The sequence below is a fragment of the Pristiophorus japonicus genome, chromosome 5, assembly GCF_044704955.1.
Source record: "Pristiophorus japonicus isolate sPriJap1 chromosome 5, sPriJap1.hap1, whole genome shotgun sequence".
NCBI lineage: Eukaryota > Metazoa > Chordata > Chondrichthyes > Pristiophoridae > Pristiophorus > Pristiophorus japonicus.
This window is the reverse complement of record NC_091981.1, coordinates 248,498,511-248,525,849: the sequence shown is the minus strand read 5'-3', so window position 1 is coordinate 248,525,849 and position 27,339 is coordinate 248,498,511. Positions and strand designations below refer to the sequence as shown.

General features: G+C 40.0%; 1 protein-coding gene and 1 long non-coding RNA gene across 3 annotated transcripts in view; one reads left to right on the top strand and one right to left on the bottom strand.

The window, feature by feature from the left end:
* LOC139264663 (uncharacterized) overlaps positions 1-27,339 on the top strand; it is a 45,353-nt gene that overhangs the window by 4,701 nt on the left and 13,313 nt on the right. Inside the window, exon 2 of the long non-coding RNA XR_011593392.1 lies at positions 12,532-12,621. This is a non-coding gene — a long non-coding RNA (uncharacterized lncRNA). The remainder of the gene's footprint in view (positions 1-12,531; positions 12,622-27,339) is intronic.
* Positions 9,297-27,339, bottom strand: part of zeb1b (zinc finger E-box binding homeobox 1b) — a 194,194-nt gene continuing 176,151 nt past the window's right edge. For both annotated transcript variants that reach the window (XM_070881524.1, XM_070881525.1), the window contains 3 exons: positions 23,171-24,924; positions 21,983-22,166; positions 9,297-11,490 (listed from right to left, as the gene is read on the bottom strand). In XM_070881524.1, the coding sequence (XP_070737625.1) occupies positions 10,976-11,490; positions 21,983-22,166; positions 23,171-24,924 (2,453 nt within the window). In that variant the 3' untranslated portion in view covers positions 9,297-10,975. The remainder of the gene's footprint in view (positions 11,491-21,982; positions 22,167-23,170; positions 24,925-27,339) is intronic.

Sequence of the window (27,339 nt, the reverse complement as noted above, 5' to 3'; positions counted from 1 at the left end):
TTATGGTTCTCTGGGTCACCCTCCAGTACTTTTTCATCGTGTGTGTACGTAACTGTAGGGGCATCACAGCTGAGCTTGATCTTGTGTTCACTCGATGTTCTCACATGGAATTTCCAGCAGGGATCATTGACCAGGAGCAGGAAGCCTGGCTGATTTTCCCTTCACTTCCCTAGCCCCATGTGCTGAGGCCAATTGCAGTGCCTCCTATTGCTACCTGGGCCCAGCTCAGCATAAACCATGTGGTCTGCATGGCTTAGTTACAGACTCACCATCCAAGGCATTGTGCAAGCTTAAGGGAATACTCTTATTAAAAAATGTTTTTTTGTACATGATAGTTCATTACAACAAGCTGCACCATGTCACATAGATGATGGGATAATGGCTTATCCCAGTGATCTCAGCTGAGGGCAGACGCAAAGCAGAAATAAATGAACAAGTGGTTTTGGAGGTGTTGTGCATTGGTGCCCAATATGCCGTGCAATAGAATAGTAAGAAAGGAGGTTAACACCCATTATTCTCAGTGATTGTTGTGGGGAAGCACTGAGGAGAGGCTCACTACTTCCCCACAGAGGGAGAACTGGAGGGGGAATCTTGCCAGGCCATTTGTGTACACTTCAAAGAAGCCAACTTCAGGGCATTATTGTCAGAGATCTAGGAACTGTGTGTCCATTATCCTGGTGCACAGCATAGGGAGATGACCGAACAGGGAGAGGAGAAATAACCCAGTACGTCTTGCACTCAAAACAAAAACATCGGAGAAATAAAGAAAAAATGACTTTATATGAATGCCATGCCTACCATCCTCCTAGCCTGTGATGGAGCCAATTTATTGCTAAACTAAATGTAACGTTGTGCTGTTGGTCCCGAACCACAAGGAACTGGATTGGCACTAACCAAATTCCTTTCACACAGTAATCTGAGAGACAGCAGAGAGAGTAGTAGTGTATCTGAATTAAATTGAATGTAATCCTCCTTCTCCTCATAACCTTTGTTGCCTGCCTCTATACTTTCTGAGAGTCAATAATATCATTGCTGTTGATTAAATTGGAGAAGGACTGGAATTGGTGTACCCCTGGAGAGAATACTGGATCCAGTTTTGTTCTTGGTATACCAGAAAATAAAGTAAGGCCTTTCATTCATTTGGTGGGAAATAGGTCCCTTTATTATGAGGAAAAGAAGAAAGCAGTCTGTAAAGGTTCATTTCTGTATACTTGTACAAAGGAAAATAAAAATGAATAGCATTTACAATGCACAGACTGACTCAGTTACTTGTGGGTTGACTCAAGACTGATAGCCTCATCTTACAACTCATTCATTCCCCTCTCATAAATTGATACACAATTTAAAAAAATGTTGCAAGGTTGAAGTGACAACCTCGAGTGTCTGTGTTGGTAATCAGCTCTAGATGTTGGAGATTACTTACTTAATTTTTGTTCACATTAATGCTCTAATTTGAAAATTGTTGATTTGGAATTAAAACATTGCAGGGTATAACACATTTAGAAAGGAAAAAAGTAATGTAGCCATCAGTAAGACAGAAATAGAATCCATGTAGATAGAGATAAAAGACAATAAAGGATCAATCGCACGAATAGAGGTAGTCTACAGACCACCTAAGAGTGGGAGAAATATGCAAACAAATTAGGGAAAGGAGTAAAAAATAGAATAACCATCATGGGAAATTTCAACCATCCCAACATTAATTGGCTAGGAGGTAGGTAAAGGAACGGAATGGAGTTCCTACAATATGTACAGGATTCCTGTCGAATCCAGTATGTATGCAAAAAGCCCAACAAGGGAGGATTCACTACTGGATCTAGTAATGGGGAATGAACCAGAGCAGTTAAGAGACACAGGGGAATATCAAGGCAACTGAGAAGGACATAAAAAGACAAGGGTAACAGATTGGAGAAATGCTGATTTTGAGAGGCCAGGAAGTGAACTTGGGAAAATAAAAGACAACAATATTGGCAAACAATGATGTAGAACAGCAATGGGAAACATTTAAAGTGTTCAACAGATTCCAGGAAAAATATATTCCACAAAGAAAACAAGAATAAACTAAACACTAATGAGATACCATGGATGAATAAAGACAAAGGAAAAATTGAGGGGAGGGGAAGAAAAGAGGTGTACATTAAGTACATGGACAGCAGGGAGAGCAGGACAAGGGAGAATACAAAGAGATTAGGAGAGAAGTTAAAAAAAATTAAGGCGGCAAAGAATTATGAAATTAAATTATCAAGGAACATGAAACAAAATAGTAAAATATTCTACAGACATAAATAAAAAAGGGAAGTCGGGATGGGAATAGGGTCACTAATGGATGGTCAGGATAAAAATCACAGGTAGTGATAGAGAAATGGCAGAAATATTAAATAATTACTTTGCTTCAGTATTTACCAGGGAGACAGATCAGGTGGACATGACATTGGGAGGTTAGAAATGATATAATTGCATTTATAATAAAAATATGAAATAAACTAATCAAATTCAGAATAAAATTCCTGGTCCAGACTAATTGCATCCACACATTTTAAAAGAATCTAGGAAGGAGATAGCAGAGCATTATTACACATAATTTGTTCGAAAAAAGGTATAGTGCCAGAGGACTGGTGGATAGCTAATGTTATACCTATATTTAAGAAGGGAGATAGAACATGTCCAGAGAATTATAGACTAATCAGTTTAACATCGGTGGTAGAAAAGATAACGGAATCCCTACTAAAGGAGAAAATAGAAAAACATCTACGAACCAAAAATATATTGAATAATCAGCATGGATTACAAAAGGACATTACATTTTGGTAAGAAAAAATAGGTCACATATTACTTGGAAAAGAATCATCTAAGTGGGGTAGAGGAGCAAAGGGATTCGGGAGTACAAATACACAAATCACTAAAAGTAGTGACACAGGTTAGTAATGCCATAAAAAAAAACAAATCAAACAACTAGGATTTATTTCTAGAGGGATACAATTTAAAAAATGGAGAATTTATGCTAAACTTTTATCGAACCTTGGTTAAACTAAATTTGGACTACTGTGTACTGCTCTGGTCGCCATATTATAAAAAGGATATAGAGGCACTAGAGAGGGTGCAGAGAAGATTTACAAGGATGATACCAGAAGTGCGAGGCTATATCCATCAGGAAAGGATTAACAGGCAGAGCCTTTTTTCTCTTGAAAAAGGAGAAGGCTGAGGAGTGACCTAATAGAGGCCAAAATTAAGAAAGGCTTTGATAGAGTAGACACAGTGTTTTCACTTGTGGGGAAGAGCAAAACTAGCGACTATCAATACAAGATAGTCACCAAGAAATCAAATAGAGAATTGGGAAGAAACTGCTTTACACAGAGTGGTGAGAATGTGGAATTCGCTACCACAGGAAGTAATTGAAGCAAATAGTATAGTTACACTTAAGGGGAAGAATATGAGGGATAAGGGTATAGATTATGCTGAAAACAATATGAGGAAGGATGAGAGGAGGATTGAGTGGAGCACAAATGGTGCCATGGACTGGTTGGGCCAAATGGCCAGTTTCTGTGCTGTATATTTTATATATCTATCGTCAATTATATAATTAAGTCTAACATAGTTTTACCCAGCTCACCTAAAAGTCCCTTCTTTGCACTACTTATTGAACTAAAGAAAAGTACCAACAACTGATTATAATAGTTGGTATTTTCTGCCACTGCCTTGGACAATGACAAAATGCTTACACCTGAACTATTGGGGCTGACTTTTCAAATCAGCAGCCTGGGATCCCCTGGTAGGATTCAGGTATTTTGAACACTATGAAATTGCGGTCACGAATTGCACTTGGTCGCTGTTGAACTCTCTTCTCACCACCCCCATTTTCTAATTGGGCTTTATGCCCGTCCCGTCTAAGTCGGATACATTTAGTGCGCTCAGATATTACCCAATCTTTGGGCAGATGTATTGCCCATGAATTACAGGCAGCTACGAAAGTGATGCAAGTTTTTCTACAGACCATGTAAATTGCAGCACAGGAAGAGGCCATGTTGCACATCATATCTGTGCTGGCTCTTTACTTGAGCAATCCAAAATTAATCCCACTGCTCTCTTCCTATAGCCCTGTTCCATAGAATCAGAGAATTTTACAACACCAAAGGAGCCTCTGAAATAGCTATCCACACAGTCTCATTACCCTGCCATTTCCCCATCCCCTTAAAAAATGATCCACTTCTCTTTAAAAAGTATTATGGATTCTGCTTCTGGTATGGCATTCCATGTTCTAACAAATCAAAAAAAAAATCTCCTAATCTCTCTATTTGTTCTTCTGGCAATAATCTTAACTTTATGCCCTCTAGTTACCAACTCACTGACCAGTGGAAATAGATTCTCAATTTACTTTACCAAAGTAAATATAACTATTTTGAACACCTCTATTTAATCTCTTGAATTAAAAAATGAACAGCCTGTTTCTTTTCTCTCCCAACAAAAGTCTCTATGTGGCGTTTATATCCTTCCTAATGTAAGGCAACCAATAACAATATTCTACCTGCAATTAACCAATTGTTTGTCTATGTTTAGCTTTTGTACTCTATGTACCCAATTATCAAGCTCGAGATCCCAAATGCTTTTTTAACAGCATTAGCAGCTTGTACGCCCACTTTTAAAGATTTGTTTTTCTGAACTCTTGAAGAATCTCTCTGCTCCTTTTACCATTTTACTGTTTAGTGGCAATGGAGTTTTAGATAAGCTCTTTAGAGGGTGGAGATGGAGGTTAGTGAGGAAAGTTTTGGAGAAGTCATACTGCTAGATGATGAAGATGGATAAGCATTGCTTGGGAAAGGTGCAGTTATATTTGGGCCATATTTCAGAAGTGAAAGAAAGCAGTCCTGGTAACAGACTATATATAGGACTTGTTGTCATTATGTTGTAGAACACGGACAATCATTTCACCATTCCATTTGTGGTACAAAGAACTCTGACATGAAGTTGGTCACGTTCACCTTTGTGGGCGTGACTTTATATTATATAATGTCAAGGACTAAGAGATAGGCTTTCTCTACAGCAGGCTAATCAGGGCTACAATATTCAAACACTGGGCAATTATTTGTTCGGAGAAGGTTTCGATTGTTACGCCACTTTAGAGGGTATGACGAGTCAACCATATAAAGGACAAGCTCGTATAAATTTCTCTACATCCTCGCATCTTCCCATCTCTCCCATGTTCTCCAACTATGGCCTCCTGTGCATCCCACTTTGCTTTTGCTCTGCTCCACCAGTGTTACCGAAGCCTTCACCAATCTCAGGCCCACTCTTTGGAACTCTATCTCAGCCCCTCTATTTTGCCATGTCTCCTTGCTTTCAGAAGCCTCCTCAAACCATACCTTTATTCAACCACATTTCTAGTCACCTCTCCTAACTCTTCTATTTCATATCAAAACTTCCCTGCCTTTCCTTAGTACATCCACTTCACTGGTCAATGACCCTTCAAATGTATTTGATTGTTATATTTTATTGCTTAAAATAATGTAAGAGCTTTGATGTTATTCTAATATTAATTTTTGCTAAAATAAATGTTTTAAATTAACACAAATCGGAAAAATAAAAGCAAAATACTGCGGATGCTGGAAATCTGAAATAAAAACAGAAAATGCTGGAAATACTCAGCAGGTCAGGCAGCATCTATGGAGAGAGAAATAGAGTTAACATTTCAGTTCTGACAAAAGGTCATCGACCTGAAACACTAACCTTGTTTCTCTCTCCACAGATCAGAAAAATCTAGGATTAGGTCTTAAGAATCCAAATTATGAGTAAAGATTTAAGAAGCAGGGCTTATTCACACTAAATAGCTTCCCTCAACAGATGTTCTTAATATTATGAAGAGTAATGATAAAATTGAACCAGGCAAATGTCTTCACTGGCAATTGGTTCAAATACTAAGTGACAATTTAATGATTAGGAGTAAATAGGAAGATAGGTAGAACTATTGCACAAAGTGTAACAGAACAGTAAAGGTCATCGAAGCAATTAATATTAATGGCTTCAAGAGACAATTGGGTCAGTTTCTGAAAAACGTGTAGAGAAAGATAGATTGGACCTGAATTTGCGGTTGGAGGATTCCCGCAGGCGGATACCTCTGACCAGCAAAGAATCTACAAACCTACCTCATGGTCCTGGATCCACGGAGACACGCGCTCCTGGGCCTCTACACATAGGCTGGTGTAGAGGCTCACATATCCCAGGGGCATTGGCCCAACCAATGAAAGAAGGGGGATTCCGTATGTACGGAATTCCCATAAGCATGAATGGGGATCACATAAAAAACATTAACATAATACATTTTAAAAAACATAACATACTTAATATTAATTAATACAATAGCTATAATTAAACATTTAAAACTATTTTTTGAAACATAAATTTAAATGCTTTAAAGGGGCTAAAAATAACGATACCTTATTTTACAGGTGTTTTAATGTTTCAATGATTGAAAAAAATTTTTTTTTTCAGTTCATTTAAACTCTTACGCTGGTAAAAGCAGGCCTTACGCCAGCTTTTACCAGGCATAAGAATTACACGGGCATTCGCTGGGCAGAAGTTGGACAAGTAGCCCAACACTCTGCCTGAGGATGCCCTTTTCCCGGGGATGGCTACGATCTGTCAAGAAGGTTCTCGACAGATTGCAAGTTCCGGAACTTGCGCAACCCCGTAGGTGCCGTAAAATACGGGCCATGATTGGAAAAAAACAGAGAACATCTGAAAAATAATCTGTTTGTTTTGCTAATGGTTTTTTCCAATTCCCCAAGCACCTCAAGTTCCGAAGCTTGATGTAATCATCACATTTTAAAACAAAGAATAATTTTTTTCTGCATACTGCTTTGAAGGTGACAGGATAAGTTGATAAACCTGTTAAAAAAGCACACAGGATCCTTGGCTCTATAAATAGAGGCAGAATACAAAAGCAAGGAAGTTATATGAAACCTTTATAAATCACTGGTTAGGCCTCAGCTGGAATAGTGTGTCCAATTCTGGGCACTATACTTTAGGAAGGATGTCAAGGACTTGGAGAAGGTGCAGAGGAGATTTACTAGAATTATATCATGAATGTAGGACTTCAGTTATGTAGAGAAACTAGAAAAGCTGGGATTGTTCTCCTTAAAGAGGGAAAGTTAAGAGAGATTTAATAGAGGTGATCAAAATTTATGAACACTTCTATTAAGTTTAAGGTTTTGATAGTGTAGTTTAATAGAGGATTTTGATTGAGTAGATAGGGAGAAACAGTTTCCATTGGCAGGAGGATCGATAACCAGAGGATACAGATTTAAGATAATTGGCAAAAGAACCAGATGAGGAGAATTATTTATTTGTTTGTTTACGCAGCAAGTTATGATGATCTGAAATGCACTACCAGAAAGGGTGGTGAAGACAGATTCAATAGTAATTTTCAAAAGGGAATTGGATAAATACTTGAAAAGGAAAAATCTGCTGGTTTATGGGGAAAGGGCAGGGGAGTGGGACTAATTGGATCACCTTTTCAAAGAGCTAGTATAGGCATGATGGCCCGAATGGCCTCCTTCTATGCTGCAAGATTCTATGGTATATATGAACAGTATGAGATCTGCAAAATACATCTACACAACTGAGATCCACTGCCTCCCAGTCACAGCTGAATATGAATAACATCCTTTAACGTTCTTGAACATTTTCCATGATAGACCAACCGGTCTCTAATATTTCATGCCTCATTCATTTACTTTAATATTGGGATAACATTTGCTATCTTTCAGTCCTCAGGTACAGCTACTGTATTTATGGAGCTACAAAATGTGTTAAGCAGAGTATTGCCTATTACCTGTCTCATTTCTTTAAGGATTCCAGGTATATCCCATCTCATTATGACACATGCTATACTCTATATTTTAGGAGATTCCCAAGCTAAAGAGCTGCAATTTTTAAAAATTCATTAAATAACTCTTCCCTTCATAATATTTCTTCCTAATGTATCTTTTAATGACATGTTTGGCCTACAGGGTTCTCCATAGCCAACTGGGTTGACTCTCTGGCCCCTGTATGCACAGGTATAACCCTTGAGGTTCTGTTAGAGTGCCAGCTAAGCTGGCCAATTAGTAACAGGACTGCAAACCTGCCTGGTTGATCTCATTGAATGGTGGAACAGGTTAGAGGGGCTCAGTGGCCTACTCCTGTTCCTATCGTTCATAGAATGGTATACTAAGGCTTGGTTCCAAACTTCCATTACCAAATGTGTCATATTGGAACTAACTCAACATGTTAGAGAGTCATAACTTCTCCCCCTACCACTACCCAAAGGAGCATAGGTACTAATTGGTTGTTTGATTGAAGACCTGCATGGGTCTTTGTTTCTTTATCATCCATACCCTTCAGCATTTTTCCATTGAGGTGCACTCCCATTCCTGGTTTTCCCTTGGAAAATATTACTACACTTTCCCACATTAAATTGAATCTGCCACTTGTTTGCCCATTCTACTAACCTCTCTCGGTCATCCTGAAATCTTTTAGTCCTCCTTGCTATTTGCCAAACCCTTTTTCTATCAGCAAACATCGAGATTGCAGTCCCTTGGCCCAAGTCCAAAACATGTATGTATACCAAGAATAAAAGCGGATCCAATATTGACTCTTGGGGTACACCACTACTAACCCTTCTCCAATTTCATCAATAGCAAAGATGTTATTGACTTCGAGAATGTACAAAAGGCAGACAACAAAAGATATGAGGAGGAAAGGATTAAATTCAATCTGAATTCCCAATTTCTGTTGCATCAGAGTGCAGGAACTAACCCCAAACCCCATACACGCACTTTTGAGTGGCTAGTTCAGAATGGTAGTAGCATGGACAAGGAAGCAGACTACTTACCCTGCTGGCCACAGTTGTTAAAGTCAGCTGGAGAAAAAAAAAAGGATTCTATCCATATATACATCAAACCAACAGACACCTGAACGCTAGGAATAAAGCAACTAATCGCTGGAAAATCCAACCTAACAGACAAATGGGAACCAAGTCACAATAAACATTTACTGATTAAAATATTGTTGTTAACATATGTGCAGGGAATTTTGAACATTCATTCCAATGAACAGTAAGATGATTTCATGAAACATGCAAATTATTCAGTATTTTTTTTTTTTTAAATGACAAATGTATTTGGGATATCTTTGTACAAGAATCATCTAATCACAAACCCATGATTTCAAAGTTACAAATTAGCCAAAAACGAATAATGCACATAATATGATGTCTGTAGCATCTCTGGAACAGAATTAATACACAGCAGTGAAGTCACAACTGACAGTTTGTTGATGCATTTTATTGTGAGATGGGAGTCTGGTATAAAACTAGAAAATGACTATCATGTAACTAGGCAATTCAAAAAAACTTCTGGTTTGTAGAGGAATACTAAAACAAATTGGCACAAAGCAAAAAATGTTATGTTGTTCCCAACACTGCGCATGACTTTGTAATTTGGCTCATTGAGGACAGTAATACAGTTTCATGGTTACACAGTAATCTCAAACAAAACTGCAAAAATACCATGCTGTATAACATTATATTTGAAATTCAGTAGCCCAATGTATTAAAAGTGAGGCAGCGCAGGATTCTGAATGTAAAATTTATACATTCCCATTTGATACTCTAATTCTACAGTCCAAGGCAAGTAGTATTGTTACATAACACTGTTAAACAAAGTCTCAATGCAAGAGAACCAATTGTATTTCTGCTTTGAATTCTTATCAACCTTCCAAATCATTTTTCTTACTAAAATATATTATTGTATTAATACAAACTACAGTATTATACACTACATTGTGTAATAAATAACAATAAAGAAATATAAAAATAAGACACATAAATATAAAAGTTTTCTAAAACTAAAAGGTACACGTGTCAGTAAGTAGGGTATTAATACTGCCAGGTTCAAGGACATACAGTACAAAATTTGCACAAACATAGGAAACTAAAAAGTTATCATAATTTGAATTAAAATAATACTGAAATAAAATCAGCTAACACTGTTAATAACTTGCACCAAAGCTAAGGGCTGGTTAGAGCCACATTTCCATAATACTGTTTTGTAAATGGCACTTGCAGCACACAGGTCTTGCATAAGGCCAGGGGGATACAAAGCTCCATACCATAATCCTCACTTACCTACTTAACACTCGTCATTCTAAAACACTGACTTCTCTTCTCTCCAACACTAATACTGTTAGTTCTTACTTTGAAGACTTGGCAACAGACCGCTATACATCTAACTACAAGTCTTACCACATCCTTCTCAGTTTTATTTTTCTAGTAGCTGCTTTAAGGCTAACATTATGCTTCAAATGAATTTACACTCTAAAATAAGGTCAACTAATGTTATCAATAACTACCTTCTAGTGTGATACTGATAAAGGTAGACAATAATACTTAGGAGTATGTTAGATACAAGTATAAAGGGAATTCTGTAGTGCAGAAATTTTCACATCCTTTCAAACCAATGAAATGTTGAGATTCAGCAATGGAGTAGAGAGTTGTAGTACTATAAATCTACAATTGATACTTTCATTTGCAATAGAAATTTTCATAGAAATCTCTCCCAGCTGTACAGTGTTGAAGTTAATGGGATACATGAATGGCAAAATGAAGAGCAACACAGGTAAACAGATAATGCAGAATGACTGGTAGCAAAATTCTTTTAAAACCTGTTGGTTTGCCTTTTGAATCAAGACAGTCAGTTTATGCAATTTATCACTTGCAACTTTTTTTTTGCATTTCCAATACAAACATCATTCCTAATATCTTGACAGTTCATGTGGTAAATTGTTAATTGTTGAGGTTCAGGCACACCGGGGTTTCTACACAGTAGTGAAGAGAAAACACAGTAATATAGAGTGTGTTTCTGGAATTTTTTTTACATGGTACAACACCAACACTAATCGCAGAACATCTCTTCTCCAATTTATATTCCTGATCAAGTATTCATTAAATTTTTTCTGCTGAGTTAGCTTCCAAAGCCTCCAGACTATTTACTGTATTTTCCTGTTCCACATCACTCATTAGGTCTGTTCTATTTGCTTCTCCTTCTGCGTCTGCTTCCTCTTCTGATTCCTCTCTCATTTCCTCTGCACAATTATCCTGCATTTCATCACTTTCCTTCTCTTCCTCCTCCTTTTCACTTTCATCTTCTCTTGCAGTGCTGTCCTTGTCATCTGAGTCCATATGGGATGGAGAGGTCCTGTTGTCTGTATACTCACTGTTGTTCAGTGAGTCAGGCCCAGTCTCTTCTTGCTCTGTTCCCTCGCGTTCTTCAGCTTCTCGTTTACAGTACGAGTAGCGGTGGTTCATGTGCTGCGAGTAGGAGCCTGAATGCGAGAAACGCTTGCCACATTTATCGCACTGATAGGGTTTCTCCCCCGAGTGCAGTCGCGTGTGCTCGATCAAATGATGTTTATGTTTAAATGCCTTCTTGCAAATCCCACACTGATGAGGTCGCTTACCTGTCCAAATGAACATATCAGAAATAAGCAAAGCTTGCTTAAAACAACAAAAAAATTAAGACATTGATCTCACAAGGCTCAGTCACGTTTGCCGTTACAATACTGTATTGCGCAGTTTGATTACTGCAATATAAAAATACAATTCCAGAAACGTCATTTCTGTATGTCTTGCCTTTGTATTTTCTATTTTGCCTTTCACTTAAAAAAAAATCTTCTTTGAGCTGGAACCCATTTTGTTTAAATGCTTATCTAATTGGCTGTCAATCAGTTTCAAAACCAGTTTTATTTCAGCCAATCAGGGAGATCAATGATATTTGACTTCATCGCGCGGTTAAATATTTTGTATCTTTTTTTAGCGAACTTGAAGAAATGAATGTAGAGGATAAGATAGCTGGCTGGTGACTCAAGGAGGGATCAATAACATGTCATCTCGCTAGCAGTGCTTAAGGGGTGGTGGTAGGACCCAGAGTGAAATATCCTGTTTTTTGTCAAGTCTGATTGCCAAGATTACTTTTAAAGTCAAAGGATACAGACATTGTAATTCCTGTCTTTAATTCCTGCACTTTACAGCCTTCTGGACTCAGCATAGAGTTCAACAATTACAGACCGTAACCATTGCCCCTATTTTTATTTATTATTTCATTATCCTTTTTTTCCCCTCTCTTTTTCCCATGGCAGCTGTTGGTTTTTCCATTTACAGCCTTTCTAGATTCATCTTTTGTTTCTTAACTTGTCCCATCTCCTTTTGCCTTGCACCATCATCCATTTTGTCTCTTCTGCCTTCCACCCTATCACAGACCTTCCCATTTGTTCTTTCCTCCCCTCCCCACTTTCCCTGCCCCTACACTTACTTAAAAACTTGTTACATCTCCAACTTTTTCCAGTTCTGATGAAGGGTCTCCACTGATACTGCCTGACCTGCATTTTCTGTTTTTATTTCAGATTTCCAGCATTCGAGTATTTTGCTTTTGTAATTCCTGTGTTTAGAGTTTCTCTACATTAATTCCAAATGTCTGGTTTTCTTTCTTTTTTTTGATAAAGATTGTTAGAAGAAATTTGCATATGAACCAGCACAGGCGCAGTGGACCGAATGGCCTCCTTCTGTACAGTATCATTTTATGAACCAATCAGGTACTATAAATTTGCTTACCCCTACTTATACTCAAGTATGAAGCTGGAATTGGAAAGCAGAACAGTGGCAAGTGAAATTGGAAGACAGAGGAAATAAGGACTAGAAAATAGACAACAAAGGAGTTTGGCAGTGCTAAATGGTATATATCTAAATGCAAGGAATAGAGAGAATAAGGCAAATGAGCTAAGAGCACAGAAAGACACTTGGGAGTATGATATTATAGCTATTACTGAGACATGGCTGAAAGAAGGGCAGGTATGGCAGCTCAACATTCTTGGTTACAGGGTTTTCAGACAGGATAGAGGGGGGGGGGGGTGGTCGCAGTATTGATTAAAGGAACAATTACAGCTGTGACGAGGGATGTGTTAGAAGGATCATCAAATGAGGCCATATGGGTTGAATTGAAGAATAAAAAAGGGGCACTCACATTGCTGGGAGTATACTATAGACCCCCAGTCAGAGGGAGATAGAAGAGCAAATATGTGGGCACATTTGTGAGAAGTGCAAAATCTATAGGGCAATAATAGCAGGGGATTTCAACTACCCTAATATTAACTCAAGATAAAATTTACTGTGAAAGATATAGAGGGTGCAGAATTTCTAAAATGCATTCAGGAGAACTTTTTTAGGCAGTATGTAGCTAGTCCAACAAGGGAGGGGGCAGTTCTGGACTTATTAGGGAATGAAGCTGGGCAGGTGGAAGGGGTATCACAGTGGGAGAGCATTTTAGTGCTAGTGATCATAATTCAGTTAGATCTAGGGTAGTTATGGAAAAGGACAAAGATAGACCAGGAATAAAAGTTTTCAATTGGGGAAAAGCTAATTTTGCTAAGCTGAGATGAGATTTAGCCATAGTAGACTGGAAAAAGCTACTTGAAGGTAAATCAATGTCAGAGCAGTGGGAGGCATTCAAGGTGGAGATCCTGAAGGTTCAAAGCAAGAATGTACCCTTAAAGAAAAAGGGTGGGACTAACAAATCTAGAGCCCCGTGGATGTCAAGTGACATACAGGGAAGGATAAAGAAAAAAAGGGAGGTTTATGACAGATACCGAGGGCTCAATACTGCAGCAACTCGAGAGGCGTTAAGAAAATGCAGAGGTGCAAGTAAAAAGGAAATTAGGAAAGCAAAGAGAGAGCATAAAAATGTTTTGGAATATCAAGGAAAACCCAAAGATGTTTTATAAATATATTAAGAGCAAGAGGATAACTAAAGAGTAGTGCCTATTAGAGACCATAACGGTAATGTGTGTGTGGAGGCAGAAGACGTGGGACAGGACCATTGAAAAGTTTCTTAGCAGCTATTAACTACATCATTTCTAATAGAAGTGAGGCCAAATTTGCCCACACTGCAGGGGAAAAACTCCGATGTATCAAGCCCAGATTCTGTTCAGAACACTGGTAACGCATCTCCTCATCTGAGCAGTTGGAGAGAAAGTCATGAAGGGAGCTCGCACAAAGCTTTGGAGATTGTATGTTTCAGGTTGTATGACCATACAAATACTGCTAAAATTTACTATAAACGATAGTGGAAACTAGAAATATTTGCACAAAATAACTTGATATAACTTTGTATTGCTACTTACACTTACCCACAGACTTTTGATGGGCTTTTGCACTGCAACTTGTGATGATTGTGAAGTATTAAGGGGTTTAGCAGCTTTGAAAGTGGATAAATCCCCAGGCCCGGATGAAAGGTATCCCAGGTGTTAAGAAAAGCAAAAGAGGAAATAGCAGAGGCTCTGACCATCATTTTCTAATCCTCTCTGGCTACAGGTGTGGTACTAGAGGACTGCTAATGTTGTACCTTTGTTTAAAAAGGGAGAAAGGGATAAACCGAGTAATTACAGACCAGTCAGCCTAAACTCGGTGGTAGGGAAATTAGTGGAAAAAATTCTGAGGGACAAGATAAATCTTAATTTAGAAAGACATGGATTAATCAAGGACAGTCAGCATGGATTTGTTAAGGGAAGGTCGTGTCCAACTAATTTGATTGAATTTTTTGAGGTGGTAATAAGGCGGGTCGATGAGGGTAGTGGGTTTCATGTAGTGTATATGGATTTTAGCAAGGCTTTTGATAAGGTCCCGCATGGCAGACTGGTCACGAAAGTAAAAGCCCACGGATCCAGGGCAAAGTGGCAAGTTGGATCCAAAATTGGCTCAGAGGCAGGAAGCAAAGGGTAATGGTTCAAAAGCAAAATACTGCGATGCTGGAATCTGAAACAAAAACAGAAAATGCTGGAAATCTCAGGAGGTCAGGCAGCATATCTGGCGAGAAGCAGAGTTAACGTTTCAGTACGATGACACTTCGTCAGAACTGGCAAAAGTTCAAAATTATCAGATTCTTAAGGAGCACTGAAAGGAGGAAGGGAGGAAAGAAGAAAAGGGAAGGTCTATGATAGGGTGGAAGACAGGAGAGATTTGAGAGACAAAAGGGATGATGAGCCAACTTGAGATGGTAATGGCAGAAGTTAGAAAATGATGAGTCTAGATAGGATGTGAATGGCAGAATAATTACCAGTTGCCATGGGAAACAAGAGGGAAAAAATACAGATCAGGGTGAGGGGGGTTAAAACAAAAAGGAGGAAAGGGTGCAAAATATGGGCAGAGGTTGATGGGTTTTTGTGACTGGAAGGCTGGTTCCAGTGGGGTTCCGCAGGGCTCAGTACTAGGTCCCTTGCTTTTTATGGTATATATCAATGATTTAGACTTGAATGTAGGGGGTATGATTAAGAAGTTTGCAGATGATACTAAAATCAGCTCTGTGGTTGATAATGAAGAAGAAAGCTGTGGACTGCAGGGAGATATCAATCAACTGGTCAGGTGGGCAAAAAGAATTCAATCTGGAGAAGTGTGAGGTAATGCATTTGGGGAGGGCTAACAAGGCAAGGGCATACATATTAACTGGTAGGACACTAAGACATGTAGAGAAACAAAGGGAACTTGGAGTGCATGTCCACAGATCCCTGAAGGTAGCAGGCCACCCAGATAAGGTGGTTAAGAAGGCATACGGATTGCGTGCCTTTATTAGCTGAGTCATAGAATACAAGAGCAGGGAGGTTATGCTTGAACTGTATAAAACTGTAGTTAGGCCACAGCTAGAGTACTGGGTGCAGTTCTGGTCACCACATTGCAGAAAAGATGTGATTGCACGAGAGAGGGTAGAGGAGATTTACGAGGATGTTGCCTGGACGGGAGAATTTTAGCTAAGAAAGAAAGATTGGATAGGCTGTGTTTGTTTTCTTTAGAATATAGAGTAGGCTGAGGGGAGACCTTACTAAGGTGTAGAAAATTATGAGGGGCCTAGATAGAGTGGATAGGAATGGCCTGTTTCCCTTAGCAGAGGGGTCAACAACCAGGGAACATTTAAAATAATTGGTCAGAGGTTTAGAGGGGATTTGAGGGGAAATGTCTTCACTCAGAGGGTGGTGGGGTCTGGAACGCACTGCCCGAAAAGGTGGTAGAGGCAGAAATCCTCACCACATTTAAAAAGTACTTGGATGTGTACCTGAAGTGCCGTAACCTACAGGGCTACGGACTAAGAGCTGGAAAGTAGGATTAGGCTGGCTAGCTCTTGGTCAGCCGGCGCGGACACGATGGGCTGAAATGGCCTCCTTCCGTGCTGTAAATTTCTATGATACAGGCGGCAGGGTTTTGGATGAGCTGGTTTATGGAGAGTGGAGGATGGGAGGCCAGCAAGAAGACCATGAGAATAGTCAAGTGTTGAAATGACAAAGGCACGGATGAGGGTTTCAGCAGCGGATGGGTGAAGCAGGCGCAGAAGTAGGTGATGTTTGAGGTGGAAGTAGGTAATCTTTGTGATGGAGAAGATATGGGGTTGGAAGCTCAGTTTGCGGTCAATTAGGTAGTCAATAATAATTGACCTATAGTTTGCTGTCAAAATAACGGCAGGGCCAATAGCGCTTGCTAATATCTATGTGCAAATGCTATGAGAACTTCAGATGAGGTCAGACGTGCGGAAATAAGTCCTTCGTTAGCTTTGCGAAAACGCATCTCACTGCCTGCCTCACTATTCAAATGCATTGAACGGCGTGAAGTTGCACTATTAGTGTGGTAGATACAAACTAAACATGGCACAGAAAGCTAAATGTTGCCCATTTCAGTCTAAGTACTATTACAAGTGTGGTTTCCCACATTGTTACTTCTGGTGTGCCCCAAGGATCTATCCTTGGCCCCCCTCCTATTTCTCATCTACATGTTGCCCCTTAGCGACATCATCCAAAACACAGCGTCAGTTTCCACAATGGATGCTGATGACACGCAGCTCTACCTCACCACCACTTCTCTCAACCTATCCACAGTCTCTAAATTGTCAGACTGCTTGTCCGACATCCAGTTCTGGATGAGCAGAAATGTACTCCAATTGAATACCGAAGACCAAAGCTATTATTTTCGGTCCCTGCCACAGACTCCGTTCCCTAGCCACTGATTTCATCCCTCTCCCCAACATCTGTCTGAGCCTGAACCACACTTCGCAACTCTGGTGTCATTTCTGAAATGAGCTTTCGACCACATATCTGCAGCATAACTAAGGTCACCTTTTTCCACCTCTGTAACATCCCCCATCTCTGCCCTTGCCTCAGTTCATCCATGCCTCTAGACTTGACTATTCCAACGCACTCCTGGCTGACCTCCCACATTCTACCTACGTAAACTAGAGGTGATCCAAAACTTAGCTGCCTGTGTCCTAACTTGCACCAAGTTCTGCTCACTCATCATCCGTGCTCGCTGACCTAAATTGGCTCCTGGTTAAGCAACGCCTCGATTTCAAAAGTCTCATCTTTATTTTCGAATCCCTCCATGGCCTCACCCCTCCCTATCTCTAATCTCCTCCAGCCCAACAACTCCAACCCAGAGATGTCTGCACTTCTCTAATTTTACTCTCTTGATTCTAATCGTTCAACCATTGGTGGCCGTGCCTTCTATTGCCTAGGAACTCCCTGCCTAAACTTCTCTGCTTCTCCTTCAAGACGCTCCTTAAACATACCTCTTTGACCAACGCTAATTTCTACTTAAGCGGCTCGGTGTCAAATTTTTAACCTCATAATACTCCTGTGAAGCACCATGGGGCATTTCACTACATTACAGGCGCTATATAAATACAAGTTGTTGTCGTTATGGTGTCTCATTCCTTTTAATTGTTTTGGGACATTTTAATAATGTTACATTTCTTTTTTTTTAAACTTTTCCTGTCTCATTTTTCTCTTTCTTAATCCAGTCGTTCTTTCTCTCTCTATCTGATTTGACACACAATTCTCCCATTCTAATTTACACATCCCTCTCAGTGATTACACTGTTTATTTCATAATCCTTCAATCTGATTGGTTAAAGAGATACAGTTGCTTGGCCTGCTCACTATGCTCACACTTTCAGCAACTTGGCATGCAAAAATTTAAAAAACTTGAATGTGCAAGGGAAAAGTCTATGTCTTGCCACAGGAAATTATGGCTCAATATGTTTTCAGCATCACAAATGGAAAAAAATTAAGCGGGCAAAAGAATTTTGTACCACTTTATAAATATTTAAATAAAAATGCCAGAGAACTGGAAGGGAGGGGAAAAGAAAAACAAATCCAAAAAATAGGTACGGTAATAGTCCTTAATCTGCTTTTTAAAATATTGCAATCTGAAATTATCTTTCCAAGATAGAAGTGTGAATGTTACTATATCTGCTACTGTGTGTCATAAGAACATAAGAAATAGGAACAGGAGTAAGCCATTTGGCCCCTCGAGCCTGCTCCGCCATTCAATATCATGGCTGTTATGATCGTGGACTCAGCTCCATTTCCCTGCCCGCTCCCCATAAACCTTTACTCCCTTATCGCTCAAAAATCTGTCTATCTCCACCTTAAATATATTCAATGACCCAGCCTCCACAGCTCTCTGGGGCAGAGAATTCCACAGATTTACAACCCTCAGAGAAGAAATTTACCTCATCTCAGTTTTAAATGGGCGGCCGCTTATTCTAAGACTATGGGCCCAAGTTTCCACAGGATAAAAAACGGGCGCCCCTCCGAGCTGGGCGCCCATTTTTTGCGCCGAAAACGGCGCCAGAAAAAAAACACACTATTCTCGAGCGCTTTGCAGCTCCTTGTCTGTTTGGCGCGGCGCCCAGGGGGGCGGAGCCTACACTCGCGCCGATTTTGTAAGTGGGAGGGGGCGGGTACTATTTAAATTAGTTTTTTTCCTGCCGGCAACGCTGCGCGTGCGCGTTGCAGCGTTCGCGCATGCTCAGTGTGAAAAAAACATTGGCACTCGGCCATTTTTGTACTTCTTAGTAGCTGTTTAATTTTTGAACATTTTTTCATAAAAGCACATTGCCATCAGCACATCAGCACTGAGGCTATCCTTCTCACTGTCTCCTTCCCCTCCTCACCCTCCACGGCAACAAACGGCGGTTTCCTCCCCCTCCCTCCGCTCCGCGGCAACAAACGGCTGTCTCCTTCCCCTCCCTCCCCGCCACGGCAACAAACGGCTGTCTCCTTCCCCTCCGCGGCGGCAACAACAAACCGCTGTCTCCTTCCCCTCCCCCGCGGGAACGAACGATGGCTGAAGCACTTTCACACAGGTAGGAAGATGGTTTATTTAATCTTTTCTTTGCTTATAAATGTTTATTCAGGTTGGATTTATTTGTATAATATTTGTAGAAGTATAAATAAGGATTGATTGTAGAATTTAATGACTTCCCTTCCCCCTCCCCCCCCCCCCCCCCCCACCTCGTTCTGGACGCCTAATTTGTAACCTGCGCCTGATTTTTTAATGTGTAGAACAGGTTTTATCAGTTCTACAAAAATCTTCACTTGCTCCATTCTACTTTAGTTTGGAGTACGTTTTCACTGTGGAAACTTTGAAATCAGGCGTCAGTGGCCGGACACACCCCCTTTTGAAGAAAAAATTCTGTTCCAAAGTAGAACTGTTCTACCTGACTAGAACCGCAGAAAAAAAAATGTGGAGAATTGCGATTTCTAAGGTAGTCCGTTCTTCACCAGTTGCTCCTAAAAATCAGGCGCAAATCATGTGGACACTTGGGCCCTATGTCCCCTAGTTTTAGTTTTCCCTACGAGTGGAAATATCCTCTCTGTATCCACCTTATCGATCCCCCTCAATATCTTATAAGTTTCAATAAGATCATCTCTCAATCTTTTGAACTCCAATGTGTATAGGCCCAACCTACCCTCATAAGTCAACCACCTCATCTCCGGAATCAACCTAGTGAACCTTCTCTGAACAGCCTCCAATGCAAGTATTTTCTTCCTTAAATACGGAGACCAAAACTGTATGTAGTACTCCAGGTATGGCCTCACCAATACCCTGTACAGTTGTAGCAGGACTTTTCGGCTTTTATACTCTATTCCCCTTGCAATAAAGGCCAACATTCCATTTGCCTTCCTGATTACTTGCATTACCTGCATAATAACTTTTTGTGTTTCATACACAAGGACCCCCAGGTATCTCTGTACTACAGCACTTTGTAATTTTTCTCCATTTAAATTATAATTTACTTTTCTATCATTTCTGCCAAAGTGGATAACCTCACATTTTCCCACATTATACTCCATCTGCCCCAAACTTTTGCCCACTCACTTAGCCTGTCTATTTCCCTTTGCTGATTTTGTGTCCTCCTCACAATTTGCTTTCCCACCCATCTTTGTATAATCAGCAAACTTGGTTACATTACACTCGGTCCCTTTATCCTATTCATTAATATTGATTGTAAATAGTTGAGGACCCAGCACCGATCCCTGCGGCACCCCACTAGTCACTGTTTGCCAACCGGAAAATGACCCATTTATCTCAACTCTGTTTTCTGTTAGTTAACCAATCCTAATTGCAATCCGAATCCCATGCTAATATATTACCCGTAACCCAGTGAGCTTTTATCTTGTGCAGTAACCTCTTATGTGGCACCTTATTGAATGCCTTCTGGAAATCCAAATACACTACATCCACTGGTTCCCCCTTATTCAGCCTGCTCGTTACATCCTCAAAGAACTCCAGCAAATTTGTCAAACATGATTTCCCTTTCATAAAACTATGCTGACTCTGCTTGATTGAATCATGCTTTTCCAAATGTTCCGCTACGGCTTCCTTAATAATGGACTCCAGCATTTTCCCAACGACAGATGTTAGGCTAACTGGTCTATAATTTCCTGCTTTTTATTATATCAGTTCACCAATACACAATGATAAACATATTTATTGTGATGTATGACATGTCACCTATAGGACATGATAATGCTGCCTGTTCCTTCCTTTGCTAAGTTATAATCATAGAATCATACAGCACAGAAACGTGCCATTTGGCCCATCAGGCTCTTTGCAAGATCTACCCAATTAGTCCCACTCATCTGTACATTCCAATTTGAAAGCTTCTTTGGCCAAACAACAGTGACTACACTTCAAAAAAATACTTCATTGGTTGTAAAGCAAAGGATGTCCAGGAGGTTTTGAAATGTACTACATAAATGCATATTCTTTCTACATGGCATGTTCTGCTTAAAAACAAAAACTTATTGATGTGTACCTCAGTGTAGAGATGTATTAGACAGAAATATGTATAGCATTATGTTCTGCTTCTTATTTCAAAAACTGTGGAAATATTAGTGGCATGTGCGCACTCGTGGAACATATGCACATGCATTTACCCAGAGCTTGCCCATACTTCTAACTTTAACCCCTGCTAACAAGAGTCACATAAAGACAAATGTTATTATTTATAGGCAGCTGTTTATCCCAATCATGAATTCATCGGGACAAATCTCATGAACATGGTTCTCACAAGTCCACTGGATTGATAGTCCATATTCAACAGCTCACCATTGAGTAATCTCCCATACATTTCTTGATTTGAAAAAAATAAATTCTATGCTAAAGTACAAACTAATTTTTACCAGGATTTCAAAAAGCAAAAAACTTGCAGATGCTGAAAATCTGAAACAGAAATAGAAATTGCTGAAAATACTCAGTTCAGTCAGCATCTGTGGAGAGAACAAACAAGTTAACCTTTCAGCAGAACCGTGATGCCATGTTCTGATGAAGGGCCCACATCTGAAACTTCAACTTTATAGGATTTTAATAGCTTTTTGATTTAAAACACCAAGCAAAAGTGATCGGACACTGCCATACTTTTTTGTTTTTTGTCAATAAAAATGTTTAGCTCTCTCCTGCCAATAGAAAATTAACAATTTGCACCATCAAGGCACGTTATTTAATGTACTAAATATTCAGCAAAACAAAACAGCACCGTCTGCTTATAAAATGAAAGATATAAAATGTTTTTGCAGTTCGAAACACAAATGGCACAATATGCTATACATGTACAATACATGGATATGTTTCTTACCTGTGTGCTCATATTTGTGTCTCAGAAGAGAGCTGCTTTTCTGAAATATTTTATCACACAAATCACAGGCATACATTCCATTCTCTGTCTTTTTGATTTTCTTACGTGGAGGCGTCGAGTCTGAATCATTCTGATCGTCCGTATTGGGCACACCTCCGGAACTCGTCTCTTGTTTTTCCTCCTTCTGGAATACAACCACCTTTGTTATGTGCTTTTAGATAACTAAATCACATTATACTACTACAGTTGCACCCTTCTTAATTACCGAGTTACAATTCTACATTGAGGAAAGAGCTTACAAAAGATAGGTCTTCTACTAAGTTCAAGTATTACAAAGTAGGAACATTTTCAGTAAACCAAGCATCCACAAACATAAGGACAAAGTATTATTTAAATGGTGATGGCTTGGGAAGTGTCAATGTACAGAGGGACCTGGGTGTCCTTGTACACCAGTCATTGAAAGCAAACATGCAGGTGCAGCAAGCAGTTAGGAAGGCAAATGGTATGTCAGCCTTCATTGCAAGAGGATTTGAGTACAGGAACAAGGATGTCTTACTACACAGTTATACGGGGCCTTGGTGAGACCGCACCTGGAGTATTGTGTGCAGTTTTGGTCTCCTATCCAAGAAAGAATAGCCTTGCCATACAGGAAGTGCAGCGAAGGTTCACCAGACTGATTCCTGGGATGGCAGGACTGTCGTATGAGGAGAGATTGGGTCGACTAGGCCTGTATTCACTAGAGTTTAGAAGAATGAAATTCTGACTGGGTTGGATAGACAGGATTCGGGGAGGATGTTTCCCCTGGCTGAGAAGTCTAGAACAAGGGGTCACAGTCTCAGGATACGGGGTAGGAAATTTAGGACCAAGATGAGGAGAAATGTTTTCACTCAGAGGGTGGTAAACCTGTGAAATTCTCTACCACAGAAGGCTGTGGAGGTCAAGTCACTGAATATATTCAAGAGGGAGATAGATAGATTTCTCGAAACAAAAGGCATCACGGGGTATGGGGATAAAGCAGGGGTATGGTGTTGAGATAGAGGATCAGCCATGATCATATTGAATGGTGGTGCAGACTCCAAGGGCCGAATGGCCTACTACTGCTCCTATTTTCTATGTTTCTATTAAAAAGCCAACAATGAAAATAAGGAGTTTTTACAAATCATAGTCAAATAAGAATAGCATACTTACTAGATGATTTCCATTGGCTTGAGTTGGTTTCTGTTGTGGTTCAGATCCATTTGAATTGGTTGTTTTGTATGTGTAGGCCACCTGTGGAATGAAGCTGGCCTGCTTTATTGTAGCTAGGGCTCTGAGGCATGGAACACTGTTTTGGCTTGAAATGGCAACAATTGTGGGTAGTTGGGTGGTGACTGTCGGGATTGCAATACTTATAGGTTTGGCACTTGTTGAGTTTCCTTCAATAATACTGTCATTTTCTATTTGTTCTTTCTTTAAACAAGATAAGTTTAAGGGCTCCTCTTGAACATAATGAACACTGCTGTGGTAAACACTGGTTATTGTGGGTCTTTCAAGTCCCTCTTTTTGCTGCCTTGGAAGTGATAGATCAAGAGGTTCTAACTGTAAATCCTCTTGGTTGCCATCAGGTGTGTTAAGATAGCTTTGTGAATTTCTAGAAGATGCAGAAGAGAGATTCAGTGGTGATGGGGAGGGAGTATTACTCCTTGAAGGATCTGCCGTTGTGTTAATTGGCCTATTAGCAACTTGAGATTCAGTCAGCTTATCAAGAGCTTCAGAATTTGCTGTGTTGCCCTGTAGATCTCTAACAGGTGATGAATCGGCATGACTGACGAGTAGTTTTGGTTTGACCTCCTCGTTGCTTGGTGTGGGGGAAGATGGCTGGACTGGAATCTGACCAGTTTGCATTTTCTCAAACCACTTTTTCACCTTTTCTAATGGTAGGTTTACAGCAACTGAAATCTTTACCAATTCCTCTGATGTTGGTTGTGCATTCAATGCATAATATGCCTTCAGAAGTGACAACAGATTCTTCAATGGCTCTTGATCTGAAGAGAAGTTCTCTTCTGTTGATACAGAAGCTCCAGCGAGATTTTCAGGGAGCTTAATACTGGTTTCTCCTGAATGAGCTTCAGTTTTTAATTGATAGTGCTTTAGTTCATGAAGTGCATTTAGTCCACCAGGACATTCATTACAAAGCAGGCATGTGTTACCAACTCCTTCTACACTGGTCTCAGTTTTCTCAGATTTGACTGTGAGGTCTTCTGGTGGCTTTTCATTTGTACAACTGCCTGCTAGGTTAGGAATCTCTTTTTTTAAATTTTGTGGCAGAGCTTGGAGTTGACTTGGCTCTAAGCTGTAGTTGATGATGATTTTGGTGGTTCCATCCTGATCAATCAAGGGAAGACTGATTGATGAAATGAGGGAATGACTGTTTTGTTGTACTGATGCAGAAGATCCTGGTTCTTTGGAAGTGACATGATTGTTTTCTAATACTGCAACCTTAAGAACATTCTGAATGTCACTTAGATTTATGCTAATAGGAGAGACCAGGCCTACAGTTGGCAATACAACAGCCTGAACCACACTCTGAGGTGAAGGTGTGACGTGGTGAGGGATACTGCCACTAAACCCCCCATTTTGGAAAGAGCTTGCACAGTTGATACCAGAGGTCACGACCATAGTTTGGTACTCATAATCCACAGGCTCAGTTTTGATTTGGTTTACGGTAGGCTGTTCTTGTAAAGGCTTATTATTTTCTAGCTTATGACGAAGTTGTGTTCTAGCAGGGCTATTGGTTGATGGAGAAAGGGATGGAGAAGTGCCTTGAGGTGTCTTGATTCCTGAACGTGCTCTACCATTAAGTGATATAAGACCAATGCACTTCTTACTACTGATGTGTGAACTGTAAGAGCCAGAGTGGGAAAACCGTTTCTTGCAGTTGGGGCATTCATATGGCTTTTCTCCTAGAGTGGGAGGGGGGGGGGGGGGGGAGAGAAAGAGAGAGAAGAAAGTAATAACACAATTCAGATATTTCTTTAAATTAAAACTTTTTTTTTGTTGAAATAGACATTTGTACCAATGTAATAGCTGTCTTCTCATCTCCATAAGCAACAATCTACAGTGTAGCTGTTAGAATGAGGTGTTCCTCACAAATCCAAAGTGATGGGACTAAAGAAGATGCAAATCATATGTAAAATAATTCACCCTTTCACCGCTACATGCCTCTAAGGATGCTTTGAAACTAAAAATGCTAGTGATAGAACACTGATGTTACAAATATAGCTGGTAGTTGATGGAACACAGCACCGAAAGAGATGTTTGATTGTGCACTGTTTAAGGCATTAGCAATACTTGGGTAAAGCAAATGATGCAATTGCTCATTAACATGCACCAGAGCATTTTACACCTTTGTGTCTTTGGTCTGGTTTGATTATTAAGTCCCTGCATGGAGAACTGCCAATGAGAAAATATACAATGCAAGATATTTGCCATATCTTCAGTTCACTTTTACTTGTGTCTACAGGAAATGTTTGGACTCCATGCAGAAGGCAGGAGCTGCTATCCCATTCCAACATCGTAACTGGAAGCTTTACAGTTTACTGTATTATGAGAATATGCCAGAAATAAGTTTTTGATACATAAGAATGAGGAGCAGGAGTAAATTGGCTAGGATAGACTGGCAAATGATACTTAAAGGGTTGATAGAGGATAGGCAATGGCAAACATTTATAGATCACATGGATGAACTTCAACAATTGTACATCCCCTGTCTGGACTAAAAATAAAAAGGGGAAGGTAGCTCAACCATGGCTAAGAAGGGAAATTAGGGATAGTGTTAAATCCAAGGAAGAGGCATATAAATTGGCCAGAAAAAGCAGCAAACCTGAGGACTGGGAGAAATTTAGAATTCAGCAGGGGAGGACAAAGGTCTAATTAGGAGGGGGAAAATAGAGTATGAGAGAAAGCTTGCAGGGAACATAAAAACTGACTGCAAAAGCTTCTATAAATATGAAGAGAAAAAGATTAGTGAAGACCAACATAGGTCCTTTGCAGTCAGATTCCGGTGAATTTATAATAGGGAACAAAGTAATGGCAGACCAATTGAACAAATACTTTGGATCAGTCTTCACGAAGGAAGACACAAATAACTTTCCGGAAATACTAGGGGTTTGAGGGTCTAACGAAAAGGAGGAACTGAAGGAAATCCTTATTAGTCAGGAAATTGTGTTAGGGAAATTGATGGGATTGAAGGCCGATAAATCCCCAGGGCCTGATAGGCTGCATCCAAGAGTACTTAAGGAAGTGGCCCTAGAAATAATGGATGCATTGGTCATCATTTTCCAACATTCTATTGACTCTGGATCAGTTCCTATGGACTGGAGGGTAGCTAATGTACCACCACTTTTTTTTTTAAAAAGGGAGAGAGAAAACAGGGAATTATACACCGGTTAGCCTGACATCGGTGATGGGGAAAATGTTGGAATCAATTATTAAAAATGAAATAACAGCGCATTTGGAAAGCAGTGACAGGATCGGTTCAAGTCAGCATGGATTTATGAAAGGGAAATTATGCTCGACAAATCTTCTAGAATTTTTTGAGGATGTAACTAGTAGAGTGGACAAGGGAGAACCAGTGGATGTGGTGTATTTGGATTTTCAAAAGGCTTTTGACAAGGTCCCACACAAGAGATTAGTGTGCAAAATCAAAGCACATGGTATTGGGGGTAATGTATTGACATGGATAGAAAACTGGTTGTCAGACAGGAAGCAGAGAGTTGGAATAAACAGGTCCTTTTCAGAATGGCAGGCAGTGACCAGTGGGGTGCCGCAGGGTTCAGTGCTGGGACCCCAGCTATTTACAATATACATCAATGATTTAGATGAAGGAATTGAATGTAATATCTCCAAGTTTGCAGATGACACTAAGGTGGCGGTGTGAGCTGTGAGGAGGATGCCAAGAGGCTGCAGGGTGACTTGGACAGGTTAGGTGAGTGGGCAAATGCACGGCAGATGCAGTATAATGTGAATAAATGTGAAGTTATCCACTTTGGGGGCAAAAACAGGAAGACAGAATATTATCTGAATGGTGACAGATTAGGAAAAGGGGAGGTGCAACGAGACCTGGGTGTCATGGTACATCAGTCATTGAAGGGTGACATGCAAGTACAGCAGGCGGTGAAGGCAGCAAATGGCATGTTGGCCTTCATAGCTCGAGGATTTGAGTATAGTAACAGGGAGGTCTTACTGCAGTTGTACAGAGCCTTGGTGAGGCCACACCTAGAATATTGTGTTCAGTTTTGGTCTCCTAATCTGAGGAAGGACGTTCTTGCTGTTGAGGGAGCACAGCGAAGATTCACCAGACTGATACCCGGGATGGC